Genomic DNA, 15,339 nt, shown 5'->3' with positions numbered 1-15,339 from the left:
CAGTCTGTATTACCTGTCCTTTACAAGCAACCTGTCTTCGGTTTTCTGGCACATCTCTGATTTTGATCTCTCCACTGCGAGGCCGCGCCTTTAGCTGCACAGACATTAAACTCTGGCTTTCCCTCCCTAAACGGTCTGCCTCTCTACCTTTCTCTTTTTCAAAATACCTCGTAAAACCTATCTCTGACTGGACTTATGGTCACATCTTCTAATATCTCCTTAGGTTGCTTAGTTTCAATTTGTTTATGGTCCCGTAAAGCACCTTGGGCCACTTTGCAAGGTGGTAAATCAGTACAGGTTGTCTTATATTTAAGTTTTTGGTGTGGATGTTGTGTGACATTTAATTAAATATCATCTTGTTTTTGATATATTTAATCCAGGTTGTTGTTCAGATTGCCTGTGTGGCTGTAGGTGAATAGGATCATTGACCTGATGGTTTTTTTAAGTGGGTTTTTTGCCACCATCTGCTGAACAGTATAAGCGAAAATACACTTTTAAGATAATAAGAAACCTTGGAATGTGAAGCAAGTCACAACTTGCTGTACTGTTAGCTGAAAGGTTTTGTGGTTCTTCCACTGAAGGCTGGATGGTTACGACAGACTTTGAAAACCTGCATGCTGATCGTAGTGATCTGTCTTTGCAGCTATCTAAGAGTCTGGCCAGTCTGATCTTGTGGAATGCGTCTCTAATGCTGACAAAGTTGAAGTGAGTCACTTAATGGAGATTTCTATGGTTCACTGCTGGGGTCTGCAAAGGTGGAGCCAGTGGGGTGCTTCACTACAGGACGAGAGTGTCCAGCAGACACCTGGACACAGACGGCATGCGCAGCCTTTCATTTAAAGGTAACTCTTCCTGTTGTTCACTGTGAGAGACTGAGTAATGAATTTATATTTTCCCACAAATCTAAGGGAGGAGGTTTGTTACAGTGCATTACTGCGTTCTCATAGAAAAGCGTACCCGTGATTCCTTTGTGTAATTAATCCAACCCTCTGGCTGACCCATCTGCTGTTTTTTAGCGCAGTGACTGTTCAGCAGCATTGTTAACCGAACGTTGCTAAATAATTCGCAGGCAGATATTTTAGCCAGTAGTGGGTGTGCTTCTGCATTACTGGGCGGGATTGAGCAAAGCCTCACCCATTCTCAGATGCCATATTTGCCTGGTTGGAACATTCATGGGTTAAAAGATTGGAAAAAGAGCATTCTCCTTGGAACTGAGAAGGTTAAGAGTTGACCTAATCGAGGTTCACAAGGCAAAGATGTTTTGGCAGACTAGATATTGATCATTCGCCTATAATGAGTGGGTTAGTAACCAAAGATGATAAATGAGGAGATTGGTTGGGATCTGGAATGCTCTTCCTGGACATGATGGAAGATGATTCCATAAATTATTTAAAAGGAAGTTGGACTAGTATCTAAGAGTGAGGTACTTGCATGAGTATGAGTACTGTTTCAAAGAACTAGCACAGACACAAGCAGCCGAATTGTGCACTTCTGCGCAGCATCTTTGTGCTTCTAGTAAGAAATAACCAACTTCTATTTTAAGAACCGCAGTAGTGAGCGAGGATAAGCTCGATGGGCTTCATCACAGACCCACTTTAAAGTAAAGAAATTTGCTGTCTCTCACACCAAAATTGAGACAAGAATCTGAATTTGTTTGCAAATCTCTTTAGGATAGTTGTTGAAAAATCAGTTCGAGGGTGATATCAGGAATATTTAATGGAAACTAATCAAAATGAAGGACGATTGTATTCAGTTTCTGTCAGCATTAATTTTCATTTGCAGACTATTTTTTATTAATTCAAGTCTTTATTTAAACAGAGTTAAACTAGCAGTTGTTGCTCATTTTATCCATCATTTTGTTCTAAAGTCCTGAGGTTCTGAATTTGAATGCTGGTTTCTGTAATTGGTTATACGCTACAAGATTTCAACAAGAATCTCTAACTAGGGACAAAAACAAAGTTGCTGGAAGAGCTCAGCAGGTCTGTCAGCATCTGTGGAGGAGAAAAAAGAGTAAACATTTCGCGTCCGGTGACCCTTCCATAGAACTGATGGTGGCTGGGAAAACATCAGTTTATATGCAGATAATAGGGAGGTGTGTGGGGTAAGTAGCAAACGATAGGATAGAGCCCAAAGAGAGAGAAAGACAGTTGGACAGATAAAGGAGTTGTTAACGATCAGGCTGGGAGGGTGAATAGTTGTTAATGGGGACTGTTAGTGACTAACAACAGGGGGTGTGTAGTGGTAGGCTGTGTGGTAACAAGGCCTGATGTGTGGGGTAGGGGGCTAGGATATGGGGGAGTTGAGGTCGTAAAGTTATTGAACACAATATTGAGTCTGGAGGGCTGTAGGGTCCCCAAGTGGAAAATGGGGTGTTGTTCCTCCAGCTTGCGCTGGGCTTCACTGCAACACTGTAGCAAGCCAGAGACAGAGAACTTGGCCCGGGAGCAAGGTGGTGCATTGAAGCAGCCGGCAACAGGTAGTTCAGGGTCTTTTTTGCGAGCAGAACGTAGATGTTCTGTGAAGCGGTCACCAAGTCTGCGCTTCGTTTCCCCAATGTAGAGGAGACCACATTGTGAGCAGTCAATGTAGTTGACAGACCAGAAACGTTAACTCTTTTTTCTCCTCCACAGATGCTGCCAGACCTGCTGAGCTTTTACAGCAACTTTGTTTTTGTTCCTGATTTACAGCATCCGCAGTTCTTTTGGTTCTCTAACTAGGGGCCGCTTTATAAAATAAGGGGTTATCCATTTAAAAAAAAATGAACAAACTGTTGTCTCCAAGGGTTGTGTGTTTTCGGGGCTGTCTTCCTCAAAAGGTAGTGGAAGAGTCTTTGAATGTTTTAAAGTCAGAGGTAAATAGGTTTTTGTTAAGCAAGAAAGTAAGTTTATCCGGTGGGTAAGCTGGAATGTGGAATGATCTTATTGATTAGCAAAGCGGGCTTGAATGGCTGAAAGGCCAAATCTGTTTCCCATTTGTATGTATGTATGAGTACATCCAGTTTAAGATAATTGATCAAACTCATAATGTAGTTCATTCCATACGTGCTAGATGTGACCAATGCAAAGGTCCATTCTTTGCACAGAAAACAAATCTGATCAAACCTAGTTTCTTTTCTGAATTACGGGGCAACTGAGGGGAGCCTCTAATTCCCCTTTGCTTTCTCCATGGCAACACTGCAGTCTGAGTCAACTAACCAATAAGGATCCGTCTTCTCCTGTAGCATAAGTTATGATTGTTTGAAATTTGGCATTCTTGACTTGCCCCCCTGATGAGTGGAAGGGGAAATGTTTTGGCAACATATCTCTTTTCAGTGTGGAGATTGGTGAGGCTCCTCAGCAATTATAATAACCTGAATGTGCTAATAAAAACCCAGTTACATTTTATTTAGCAAGATTTAACTTAATCAAGAGCTTTTACAGCAACATTGATAGTGTAAAAGCACAGTTTCTCATCAATTACGTGATTACTACTTAGTTACATTCTGGTGGAGGAGAGGGAGACATCAACAATATACCTTTTGATGGCTTTAAAATCACTGATAGTAAACGTTCTATTTTTAACTGTGCATGTTGACTCCAGAGCTTAATATTCTTTTAATGTAGTAATAATGATGGATGCTGGGCATTGTTACTATTGCAAAATTTGGACACGGTGTTTCAAAGTGGATCATGCAAAAATATGTTTTCACTGAAAAGTTAGAGGACTCTGAATCAAACTTGAAAATAAACAACAGTGACCACAGTGAGAGAAAATTGTCTGCACAAGTTGGTGTTGGATTCCGATCTCGAATAACATGAAGATGATGACTGGCTTTTAATTCTCGAGTATTGTTCCGGAGTTATGGTTCATGTTGGTTTGTACTGGGCTGCTTTGATCACGCGAATCAACTGTGGCTGTTAGTGATGATTCACATCTGAATCTGATGCCTGTGCCTTAGGAGCCAATGTTTCAAAGACTTGGATGAGCGTGTAATCTGAGTTCATGCTGTGGTACAGGACTGAGGCAGTGACGTTTAATTAGATTGTTGCAGATGAGACATTAAAGGAAAGTCCCATCTGCTCTGCTGGGCAGGCATCAAAAATCCTCTGAGATAATATTGAAGACGAGTAGGGGAGTTATCCCTTATGCTCTATCCTATCTGTATTTATTCCTCGCCTAAGATCATGAAAATGAAGACTGTCTTACCGTTCATACATATTTTTTCCTTTGGTGAATTCCAAAGAGAGACTTGCAAAATTAGAAGTCGGTACTGGGAATGGCATTGCATGTTCTATGTAAATGCAGTTTCTCTTTTACTGTAATCAGCTTTGGAAAGACTGGAACGGAAGTACATTTTGTTTTTAGCATTGCAGGTCTTGTTAAACAGTGCCTTTCTCTGTAAACCTACAGAGAGGAACTGTTCTGTTAGAGTGAGGCACTTACTGGAGAGGCACATTAAAACAGTGTAAAGACTCCTGGCTCATTATTGGCTGCTCTGGTTGTGCAGATCTTTCACTAACAGTTCCTGAACAAGTCTGTGCTGTTTTGTAAGTTGACATGATTGTGATGTAGCAAAATATTTCTGAATATGTGAGCAGAAGTAGGCAATTCAGCGCATCAGTCTAGCTTTGCAATTAAATAAGATCATGGCTGATCCTTTTGTGTTTTGAATTTCACATTCCCATCTACTCCCTAACTGCAGTCTATGGACCTCAACCCTAAAAATATTCAGTGACTCCACCACCAAAATTCCAGACTTGTACAATCTCAGGAAAAAAAAACAGTACCCTTGTTCTCAATTTACCAGAAAAGGAATCGTCCTTTCATGATCATCTTATAAAGGCAGTTTATAATCTTACATACTTCAGTCAAGCCCCACCTCATTCTTCGAAACCCTAGTGGGATCGAATCCAGCTTGTCTAACTTTTCCTCAACCAATCCGCTCATCCCAGATATCACAATCCAGTAAACCAACTCTGAACTGCCTCCACTACACTTACATCCTTCCTCAGGCAAAAAGGCCAACAGCTCACACTATTCAAATTACATAACAGAAGCGCAACATCTTTACTTTTATAAAACAAACTACTTTGGTTGCTTGAAATTCAACAAGTAAAAACAGAAATTGTTTGAGAAATTCAACAAATCTGGCAGTGTTTGTGAAAAAACAGTTTGAATGTTTTGAATCCAGTGACCCTTCAGAACATTTCTGTCTTGACTTTTATAGTCAATCCTTTTTATAATAATGAATAGCATTCTATTGCCTTCTTAATTATTTGCAGCACATGCATTCTACTTTCTTGTAACATTAGGACACAGAATCTCTCTGTACTTTGAAATTTTAAAGTAATTCACCTTTTAAGTAATTCTCTGCTATATTTATGCTTGGTAGCACAGGACATAGCTAAAAGGACACCAGCCATTGAACTTTTCACCTTGCACTCATCGGAACTGGGACCCACAAAACAATCTTGAACAAAAGAAGAATGTTTCATATAAGAGGAGGATGATGATTGGCTTGGCCACCATTGACATGGAGATGCAGCAATTCTGCAGGTAGATTCTGACTGGTTGCAGTTTTGCGTACTTCAGTCCTGGGACCACACCCTAACCAATTAATAAATAAGAACCTGGTTGCCTGGCCCTGGGAATTAAGATTGACAATTAACTGTTCTTCATGCATTTCCATGTTAACGATGGCCAAACTAGTCAGCAACCTCTTCTCATTGTATTTGAGATGGTATCTCTTTGTTCGTCAGTTTTTTGAGTCCTGGTTCTAATGAACTCAAGATGAAAAGCTTCAACTTATAGTGTCTTTTTAGTAATTTTTTTTATTTTTCCTGCTAGTGTGAACAATTTCATATTTTTGTACAAAATGCCTTGCCAGATTATTGGCCACTCAGTCAACCTGCTGCAAACTCATTCTGTTTTCTTCACAATATATTTTCCTATTTCTCTTTGTGTCATCTGGAGATTTTGTTGCCATGCCTTTGCTTCATTCGTCTTAGTAGTTAATATAAATTGTAAACATAAAGAATATATGAAGTAGTAGCAGAGGTAGACCGTTTCACTCCTTGTACCTGCTCTGTCATTCAAGAAGAATTGTGACAGATCTGCTTGTGTCTTCCAACAGGTTACTAACAACAATTCGCATTTGTACTGCATCTTAGATGTCGTAAACTGTCCCAACCCTTACTGTAAATGTATTATCAGTCAAAATTATACACCAAGCCACAACGGAATACTGAAGCAGTTTACTAGAAGGTTAGTTAAAGAAAGATTTCCAAAAGTGAAAAGTGGAGAGGAAGAGAGGTTTAACAAGGGAATTTCGGAGTTCACTGTCTTGCCGGATGAAGCATGCTTGCTGCCCTTGTACAAGGCTGATGTAAAGTTTTCTAAACAAAGCGTAGCAGAAATGGCCAGCAGGTTAAACAGTCTCTGTGGAGATAAACAGAGTTGATGGACAGAATCTTCCATTCTGGAGTAGAAGATCAGCAGTGGGCATAGGACGTCAGTCATGTGGCTGCATACTTGTCAGCTCATTACATACACATTAGGGGAAACCATGGTGAATCTTATGATGAGGCAGACTGGAAGTCAACAGCCCAGCTGGTCAAAAGTCCTGAGTCATATTTAAAAGGCAGCAGGTCAGGCAGCCAGGAACATCATGTGGGCTCTGGGAGCGGATGCCTGCAGCAAAACATTCTGGCTCTTCATCCCTTTCCTGGTAACCCTGCTTCTCTCATCCCTGTGCTTGACTTAGTTCCTAAATTAGCCAGCCTTGCTTCCCAGACAAGCTTTCACTCCTGACCTGCAGACTTACATGGCCATTACACTCCAACCTCCAGCGCTTAGTTCACACCAACTTGGACTCCCACCACCTAATCTCCATCATAGACAAACACTCCCTAAAGAGGACAAGCAGTGACTACTCACTCTAAAGTCTGGCAAATACAGCACCTTGCTTGCTGCATGCTGCTTCGATCCATTTGTATATCCGAAGCCACCTATTGCTATTCAAGTAGAATATAATTGAGAAAGGCATCTCATTCTGGTGAGCTAGTTTCTTTTCAATGAGCATTCATTGACATGCAAATACATGCAAAAAACTTCAGGAAGCATTATGCACCTTTAAAATTCCAAGAACCTTAATGTAAATTTTCATCCTCCCATCAATAATCAGAGTTTTGACCTTTCACCGAGTTCGGTTCTGTCACCCAACTTGCTTCCCACTTCCAGGATTAGCACAATATTCTGCGCTAGTTTCAGGCTGATGTCTTTTCGGATGAAATATCATGAAGCTAAATCATAAACTGAGTGAGTTCATTGCTGACTATTTCCAGCACTTTCTCTTTTCATTTTGGTTTCCAGCCTCTGCAATATTTTGGTTATGTGGAAAGGTTTATAGTTAGGGAGCCTCCCATTACCATGTGTCTGCTCCTTTCTGTCATGAGTTACAAGCAGGGAAGTAGTGGAGAACTTTTCAATGCCCATATAAAGTGACACTAAAATTTTCAGTCCTGTGACTCATTGTGGCTATGACCAAAGGCGTATGCAACATGAATAATTTTATTACAAGGAGGGTGTGAGTACGGAATACATGAATACATGACTTGATGGCAATATTCTCTTGGATGAAGCTCTTTTAAGATGACACAGTTCAAAAGAATTACATTTATAAGTTGAAGCAGAATTCACTGCCTGCTCCCAACAGGCAGGCAAAGGGGTCATGTTATAGGCTGAGAGGCAGCCTGAAGTTTGTTCATTCATTCGTTTGAATGTGGGTGTTGTTGGTAAGGATGGTACTTATTGCTTAGCCCTCATTGCTCTTGGGGAGGTGATCATTCCATTTACAGTCAGGCATCAGGATTTATTTGCTTTTGCTCAGCTTTATGGTGTAACAAAGCCTATCTCGGCTGAATTATTTTTGAAGTAGATAAAGCTCTATCTCTTCCGTCGGCAAGTCCTTTCGAAGACAGGAAATAGAGGATGGTGGTAGAGGGTTGTTTTTCAGACTGGAGGCCTGTGACCAGACATGCTGGGTTTACTGTTTTTTTTATCACTTATATAAATGATTTGGATGTGAACAGAGGAGGTATGGTTTGATAAGGTTGCAGATGGCACTAAAATTGGAGGTGTAGTGGTCAGTGGAAATGGTTACCTCAGAGTACAATGGAAACCTTGATCAGATGGGCTGATAGGCTGAGGAGTGGCAGATGGAGTTTAACTTAAATAAATGTAATGCGTTGCATTTTAGAGTGGCAAATCAGGGCTGGACTAATACAGTCAATGGTAGCGCCCTGGGGAGTGTTACCGAACTAAGAGACGTAGGGATTCAGATGCATATTTCCTTGAAAGTGGAGTTGCAGGTAGACAGGGTGGGGAAGAAAACATTTGGCATGCTTGCCTTTATTGGTCAATGCATTGACTTTGGGAATTGGGACATCATGTTGAGGCTGAAAAAGACATTGGCTAGGACGTTTCTAGAGTACTACATTAAATTCTGGTCTCTGCTATAGGAGGATGTTGTTAACCTTGAAAGGGTGCAGAAAATATTTACAATAATGTTGCTGAGTTTGGAGGGTTTGAGCTATCGGGCAAGGGGTTTTTTTTCCCTGCAGTGCTGGAGACTGAAGGAGAGGTTTAAAAATCATGGGAAGCATGGATAGGGTGATTAGCCAAGGTCTTTTCCCAGCATAGGGGAATCCAAAACTAGACGGCATGAGTTTAAGGTGAGAGGGGAAAGATTTATAAGAGACCTAAGGTGTAACTTTTTCATGCCATGGGTGATGACTACTCATTTGTGTACTGGAAAAAGGATGGTCTCTTGGAGCAACCCTTGTGCTATATCTTGAAGCAGCAACTCTCCATTGGTACTATTCCATCAAATCAGGGGAAGATTTCTCTGTGATGATAACCTTTTTCTAGTAGCTAGCAGCCCATCTTTCCTTTCAGAAATAGTCGAATATTGGAACTGAGTCTTCATTGCCACCCCATAAGGAAGTGCAAGAATTTGGAGCGGGAATGTCTCTGGCATTCGCATGTGCAGGAAGTGTGTTCCATTGTTGAGCTGGTGGCTAGCCACATTTTGAAGTTGGAATGGCGGGTGCACTCATTGTGGAATATCCATGATGCTGAGATTATAGTGGACAGAGGTGGTCCCACCACAGGTAAAGGCAGAAAGGGGATTAGTGACCACCAGGCAGAGAGGAGGAAGGCAGGTAATGCAGGAATCACCTGTGGATGTCCCCATCTCTAACAGATATATACTATTCTGGTGAGAGATAATGGGAACTGCAGATGCTGGAGAATTCCAAGATAATAAAATGTGAGGCTGGATGAACACAGCAGGCCAAGCAGCATCTCAGGAGCACAAAAGCTGACGTTTCGGGCCTAGAGTTCGACATCTAAGGGGATACCCAAGTCCATGGTAAGCATTCAATAGTGACCAAATGAGTGGTGAAAATAGCCTCTTTATTGAGCAAATGCAGCAGCACAGTTTGAGGCAGCGATGGAATCCAAAGTACAGCTTTACAGTAGCCTTTTTTATACACAGTGTTTACGTACATTAAACTTCTAGCACACTGGTGTCTCATAGTCATATCTATTGTACACAGGTTTGTGTGACATCTGTCCTGGGGAAGCAGGAGATGGTTTAAGCAGTTGCTAAATGCTGGCTGTTACACCTGATAGGATTAGAATGTCTGTCCGGTCTGAGCTTGCATAATTAATAGGTGTTAGTCCTTTTGTCATTAAAGTTAGTAATATTAGTAAAAATACTAGACCTATATGATCTAAATAAGTGAGAAATTATATGTGCACTAAATAAAAGTTAGAGAGTATTAAACTGATCTCCTGCAGCTGGGTCATGAGATTTCATCTACTATTGCTGGTTTTTGACAGTTCCTATGCATTCATTCATGCAGTTTCACAGAAGCGCTGTTTTGACAGTAAGTTTCTGAAAGGAGGTAGCGGACCTATTCAATATGCATTTAAACGTATAAGTCCGTACATTAATATAAGATGGTAGTCCTAAATAAAGTTAAAATAGGTAGTACAGTGTGAGAAATTGGTAGTTTATAAGGAAATTTCAAACACATAAAAAGCAGCAGACTGTAAGGACATGCTGATGGAGGAAACTGATATCCTGCACCCTATTCGGGTCCTGAGAGACGGTTATTAAGGGATAATTATTATTATAATCTTTCTCCAGTTTCAAGTGAGTCTTGGAGACGTGATGGTGGGGATGGCATTGTTCTGAGTAGTTCATGGTATTAACACTTATTCAGGGGTAGACTTTGTACAGAAACAGTTCTAAACATCTCTTGCAGCATGGAGCTGATAAGAATTGAAAGGTATAAAGAGACAGTAATGGGCTGGCAGCTTAGGATGAGATGTTTAATTTATTTTATCTTGTAAGAGTAAAATTAACTACAAAAGCACTGTTTTATGAATGAATATGTGAAAACATGGTGTAATAAACATAAAATGTTTGTGAGTGAGTTAGTAAAGAATCATCATACAATATCTAACAGTACCCAAGGTAGCTCTGGTGCACAAGTGAAGGAAAAAAGAATGGCAGGGCTGTAGTGACAGGGGATTCCACAGTAAGGAGATAGATAGGCGTTTCTTTGACTGCAAAAGGGATTCCAGGGTGATACGGTGCCTCGCTGGTGCCAGGGTCAAAGTTGTCTCTGAGCAGCTGCAGGATGTTCTGAAGGGGAAAGGTAAATAGCCACTGAGTTGTGGTACATATGGTATAAATGATATAGCTGGAAAAAAAGGGGATAAGGCAGAACGTAGGGTGTCAAGATACAAATTAGAAAGTTCGACCGCCAAGGTAATCATCTCAGGATCACGACCAGTACCCCGTCCTAGCAAGAGTAAAAATAACAGGATTTACCAGATGAGCACTGGCTGGAGAATGGTGCAGGAGGTCCGGAATCAAATTCCTGGGACGTTGGGATTGATTCTGGGGAAGGTGAGACCATTACAAGCAGGATGGGTCGCACCTGGGCAGGACTAACATTCCTAGTTTGGAGGTGTTTGCTAGGGCTGTCAGGAAGGGTTTAAGCTAGAATGATGTAGTATAGAAATGTGAGCCAGGAGATAGAGAAGAGAGAAACAAAGATATAAACCAAAAAAAAATGCAGAAAGAGAAGAAGCAAAAGTGGTAGTACGGAAAGAATACAAAGGTAGAAAACTGGAGACATAGTGCTGAATAGAGCTAAGATGACTGCAAGGTCAGAAAGACAGTATAAAGCCTTTGCGTCTTGTGAAATGTTCACAATAAGGTAGATAAATTAGCAGTGTAAATTGGTATTAACTTATGATGTACACTCATTCCTCCTCATCTAATGCTTCATTCCTCTGCATATGGATCTGAGTGCTTGTGAGGTCAGCTCCAGGCCCATTTTATTCTCTGACTATTGACTTGTCTGGTCTGATTGTGCAGACTTCTGCAGTAGTTGGTGATTTACATTGCAGCCATATCGGTGGGAGGTCCGTCCTCTGTCAATAACAATGATACAGTGCAGTTACAATTACAGAGACATTGCTCCAAGGTGACCAAAGGTGGAAGTTGAACATCTGGGGTATTCATTAATTAGGAAGAACAGAGGGAAAGTGAAAGGATGTTTGGTAGCATGGGGAAGGACGTTGGCTTAGAAAATCATGAAATGGAATCTGTATGGATAGAGATGAATACCAAGAGAAAAAAAAATATTTTGGGGATTGTCTATAAAAGGTGTAAAATTTCAAGTCCTGCCAGATAATACGCTGCTTTCTCATTAGAAAATGATGACTGGTGGTGGTTTAACCTGAGGGTCACTACAAGAGACTGAGGGGGAGGCTGAGGAGGAGAGTCCCTCGTGGTAACTTCAGCTGGCATTTGGTACCACTCTCTGTCACGAACCAGTCATCCAGCCAACTGAGCTATACTCCCAAACGTTAGTGTAAATGTAAGGGAATGTATTAAACAAGCAGTCAGAAATGCATACATTTGGTTTAAAAATATAATCATGGGTGACTTGAATTTACATGTGGATTGATCAAACCAAATGAGCGATGGCATTGTGGAGGAGGATTTCCTGGAATATATACGGATGGTTTTTTAGTCCTGTAGCTTGAGGAGCCACCTAGTGCACAGGCTATTCTAAAGTGGATGCTGAGCAATGAGAAAGGAAAGATCTGGTTTAGTAACATCCTTCCATCAGCAAGGTGACCAAAGTGCGGCCTCACCAACATTCTGTAAAACTGCAATATAACTTCTATACTCAATGCCCCAACTGATGAAGGCCAGTGTGTCAAAAACCTTCTTCACTGCCCTATCTACCTGTGATTCTGCTTTCAAGGAACCGTGCACCCGAACTCCAAGGTCCCTGTGTTCCACTACACTCCTTAGGGCCCTGCCATTCACCATGAAGCTCTTAGCTTGATTTGACTTTCTAAAATGCAATAGTTCACACAACTAAATTAAACTCCAGTTGCCATTTCTAAGCCCACTTCCTCAGCTGATCAAGATCCTGCTGCAAGATCCTGCTCAAGAACCTGTTTGATGGTAGATAGAATGTTTAAAGAACATGTGCAAGGATTACAACAGTTATTTATTTATTCCTCTCTGGTGTAAAAACAAAAGAGGAAAGGTACTTTGGCCATGGCTTATAAAATAATTTAAGGGTAATATTAGAGACAAAGAGATGTATAAAATTGCCAGAAAAAAACAGCAAGCTTGAAGATTGTGAACATGTCAGAATTCAGCAAAAGAGGACAATAAGTTTCACCTTCAGGTGGAAAATAGAGTAGGAGTGTAAACTCGCAGAGAACATAGAAACTGATTGTAAAAACTTCTGTAAACATGTGAAAAGAAAAAGATTAGTAAAGACAGATATAGGCCCTGACAATTGGAAGCCAGGGAAATTATAATGGGGAACAAAGAAATGGCAGAACAGTTGAACATATATTTTGGTTCTGTTCACACTAAAAGATATCCTTCCGCAAATGTTAGGGATTCAAAGGTCCAGTGAGAGGACAGAATTGAAAGCAATCAGTATGAGTAGGAAAATGGTATTGGGGAAATTAAGGCAGACAAATGCAGTTAATTGGAAGTTTCTATCTGCTGCCAAGGAGAATGGAGCATAAGTAAAGATAAAGTAAATCAGAAGTGCATGTTGTTTCTGTTTCACTTCTGGCACATAACAAATTGATGAGCCTAGATTTTAAAGTATTCTGGAAGCCCATTGGAAGAACTTTGATGACATGGATAAATTGAAGAAGCTGAGGTTCTGCTCTGTAAAAGTTTGAGAGGCGATCAGATAGGGATTTTCAAAAACAGGTGAGATCTAGATATTAGAGAGAGAGAGAGAGAGAGAGAGGTCACTTCCCATTAGTGGTAAGATAAAGAAACAGAGGACTCTGGCATACGTAAGGAAAAATGTTTTTGCATGTGTTGTTAGGATCTGCAGTGTGCTGCTTGAGGATGTGGTGGAGGCCGCTTTATTCGTGGCTTTAAAAGAGAATTGCAATAACCTCATGTAGACAGAAAATTTGCTGGTGTACAGAAACAAGGCTGGGATTTGCACCAGCAAGTTTGACCTAGCAGTGTGCCAGAGTGCACAGACACAGGGGCCTAATCGCCTGCTTAAGTGCTGTAAACATTCTGATTTGTTTACAAATAAGTAACAAGCATGAGCTACATTAAAAAAGGAAAGCATGCTTTGTAGAATATGATTAAATCTTTTACAGATCACATTCAGTACCTTATATTGTTTGCATGTTGATCTTGGAAGAGGATTTCTGCTGTTCACTGTTGGTGCTGAAATGAGAAGTTCACACATTTATACAATAATTCTACAAATGATGAACAGAAGCAAACTTCCTTGTTAGTAACAGTTTCACTTCACAGTTTAACTTCCTTATTTCTTAGGAAAAGTCAAAGACATTTAATGTAATCCATCTAGCTTTTTCATTCATCTTTATCACTGATCTGTTTTCACACCAGTAGGATGAAATTTCTTCTTCTCGGGATTGTTGAATAAGCGTGCACTGTTTTTGCTGCACCTTAATACTGTGTTACATTTGGTCACTTTTTACTAAACCATCAATTGTTTACTTCCATACTAAGGAATGATCAACACTTGAGACAATGGGTCCAACGTGCTTTCGGTTGTGGTACGTGTCTCTGTGAATGCTTTCCCTTTTCTGCTTTAGTGATGGTGAAGGCAGGAGAAGGGCCTTCTCGGGCTGCAGCACTGAGTCATTGAGTGGAGAAGTGGGTATCCTCACTCCTAGGCGGATTTCCTGGCGCCAGCGGATCTTCCTACGCGTTGCCTCACCCATGAACAAATCCTCTGCAGGCATGCAGCAGAAAGGAACGTTGGAAGGTACACTGTGCCAGAGATGTGAGCAGATGGTTTGTTTTAGGAGGACCCCCTTAACACCAATTTGAAATACTGCATGTTACAGATAATAGCTTGACAGATCATGCATTCAATTAGATCTGCCATGAGCAGGTAGTTTCCTTTAGCGGTGGAGATAAAAATTTATCTCTTGATTTTTTAATGGTGGGTGGAGTATAATTGGCATTGAGTTGGCATTGATTAATGGTAACGCTACACAAAATGTGATTGAAGGACAAGGGCACATCATTGAAAAAGGTGACAGAGGGATATTAAGGCATTAGACACTAATTAGCTTAACATCTATCGTCAGGGAATTGCTGAATCATATAATTAAATTTTGGATGATGGAACCATTTAAAATTTTCAGCTGGTCAGAGAAAGCCAGCATAGATTTGTAAAGGGTGAGTCATGCCTGACTATTTAAGATGATGAGGGAGTGTCCATATTTTGCTATGTGTGTGTTGACATCCAGAAAACACTGAAGTCCCTCTTAAGAAAGGAGTTAGCTAAACTTGAAGCGCATAGAATTGAAGGCAAATTGTGAACATGGTTTGGAAATTAGTGGAGTGAAGGAGACAACAGTGTTGGGATAGTGGGCAAGTACTCATCGTGGAGGATGTGACTAATTATGCCTTCAAGAAGATCAGTAATGCATCTTCATAAATCATTGTGACCTTGATCAACTTTAGACGATGTGACTGAAAGTCACAAATTTACAAAGGTAGGTTGCATTGTAAACTTTGTAGATGGAAGCATAAAATTACAAACCAATATTAATAGACTAAATTAAGTGAATGGGGAGAACAGTGATAAATGGATTTATGTACAGGCAAATGTAAGGCCATTGATTTAACCTACAAAGAATAGAACAGAGCAGTTTTTAAATGGTGCAAAGCAAATGAGTAGGAGAGATCCAAAGAGCTTTGGGGTTCAGATACACAGCTCTTTAAAGCAGAAACAG

The 15,339-nt window shown here is 40.6% G+C and overlaps 1 protein-coding gene across 3 annotated transcripts in view; it reads left to right on the top strand.

The window, feature by feature from the left end:
- The window catches only part of tbc1d4 (TBC1 domain family, member 4), a 264,316-nt gene that overhangs the window by 206,489 nt on the left and 42,488 nt on the right, over positions 1–15,339 (top strand). For 2 of the 3 annotated variants that reach the window (XM_048532383.2, XM_048532382.2), the window contains one exon: positions 14,188–14,360. In XM_048532383.2, the coding sequence (XP_048388340.1) occupies positions 14,188–14,360 (173 nt within the window). Of the gene's footprint in view, positions 1–596; positions 843–14,187; positions 14,361–15,339 lie in introns of those variants that run through there. The other variant, XM_048532384.2, reaches the window with a different exon arrangement.

This window comes from Stegostoma tigrinum, chromosome 6 (genome assembly GCF_030684315.1).
Source record: "Stegostoma tigrinum isolate sSteTig4 chromosome 6, sSteTig4.hap1, whole genome shotgun sequence".
Classification (NCBI taxonomy): domain Eukaryota; kingdom Metazoa; phylum Chordata; class Chondrichthyes; order Orectolobiformes; family Stegostomatidae; genus Stegostoma; species Stegostoma tigrinum.
This window is presented reverse-complemented; position numbering and strand designations above follow the sequence as displayed.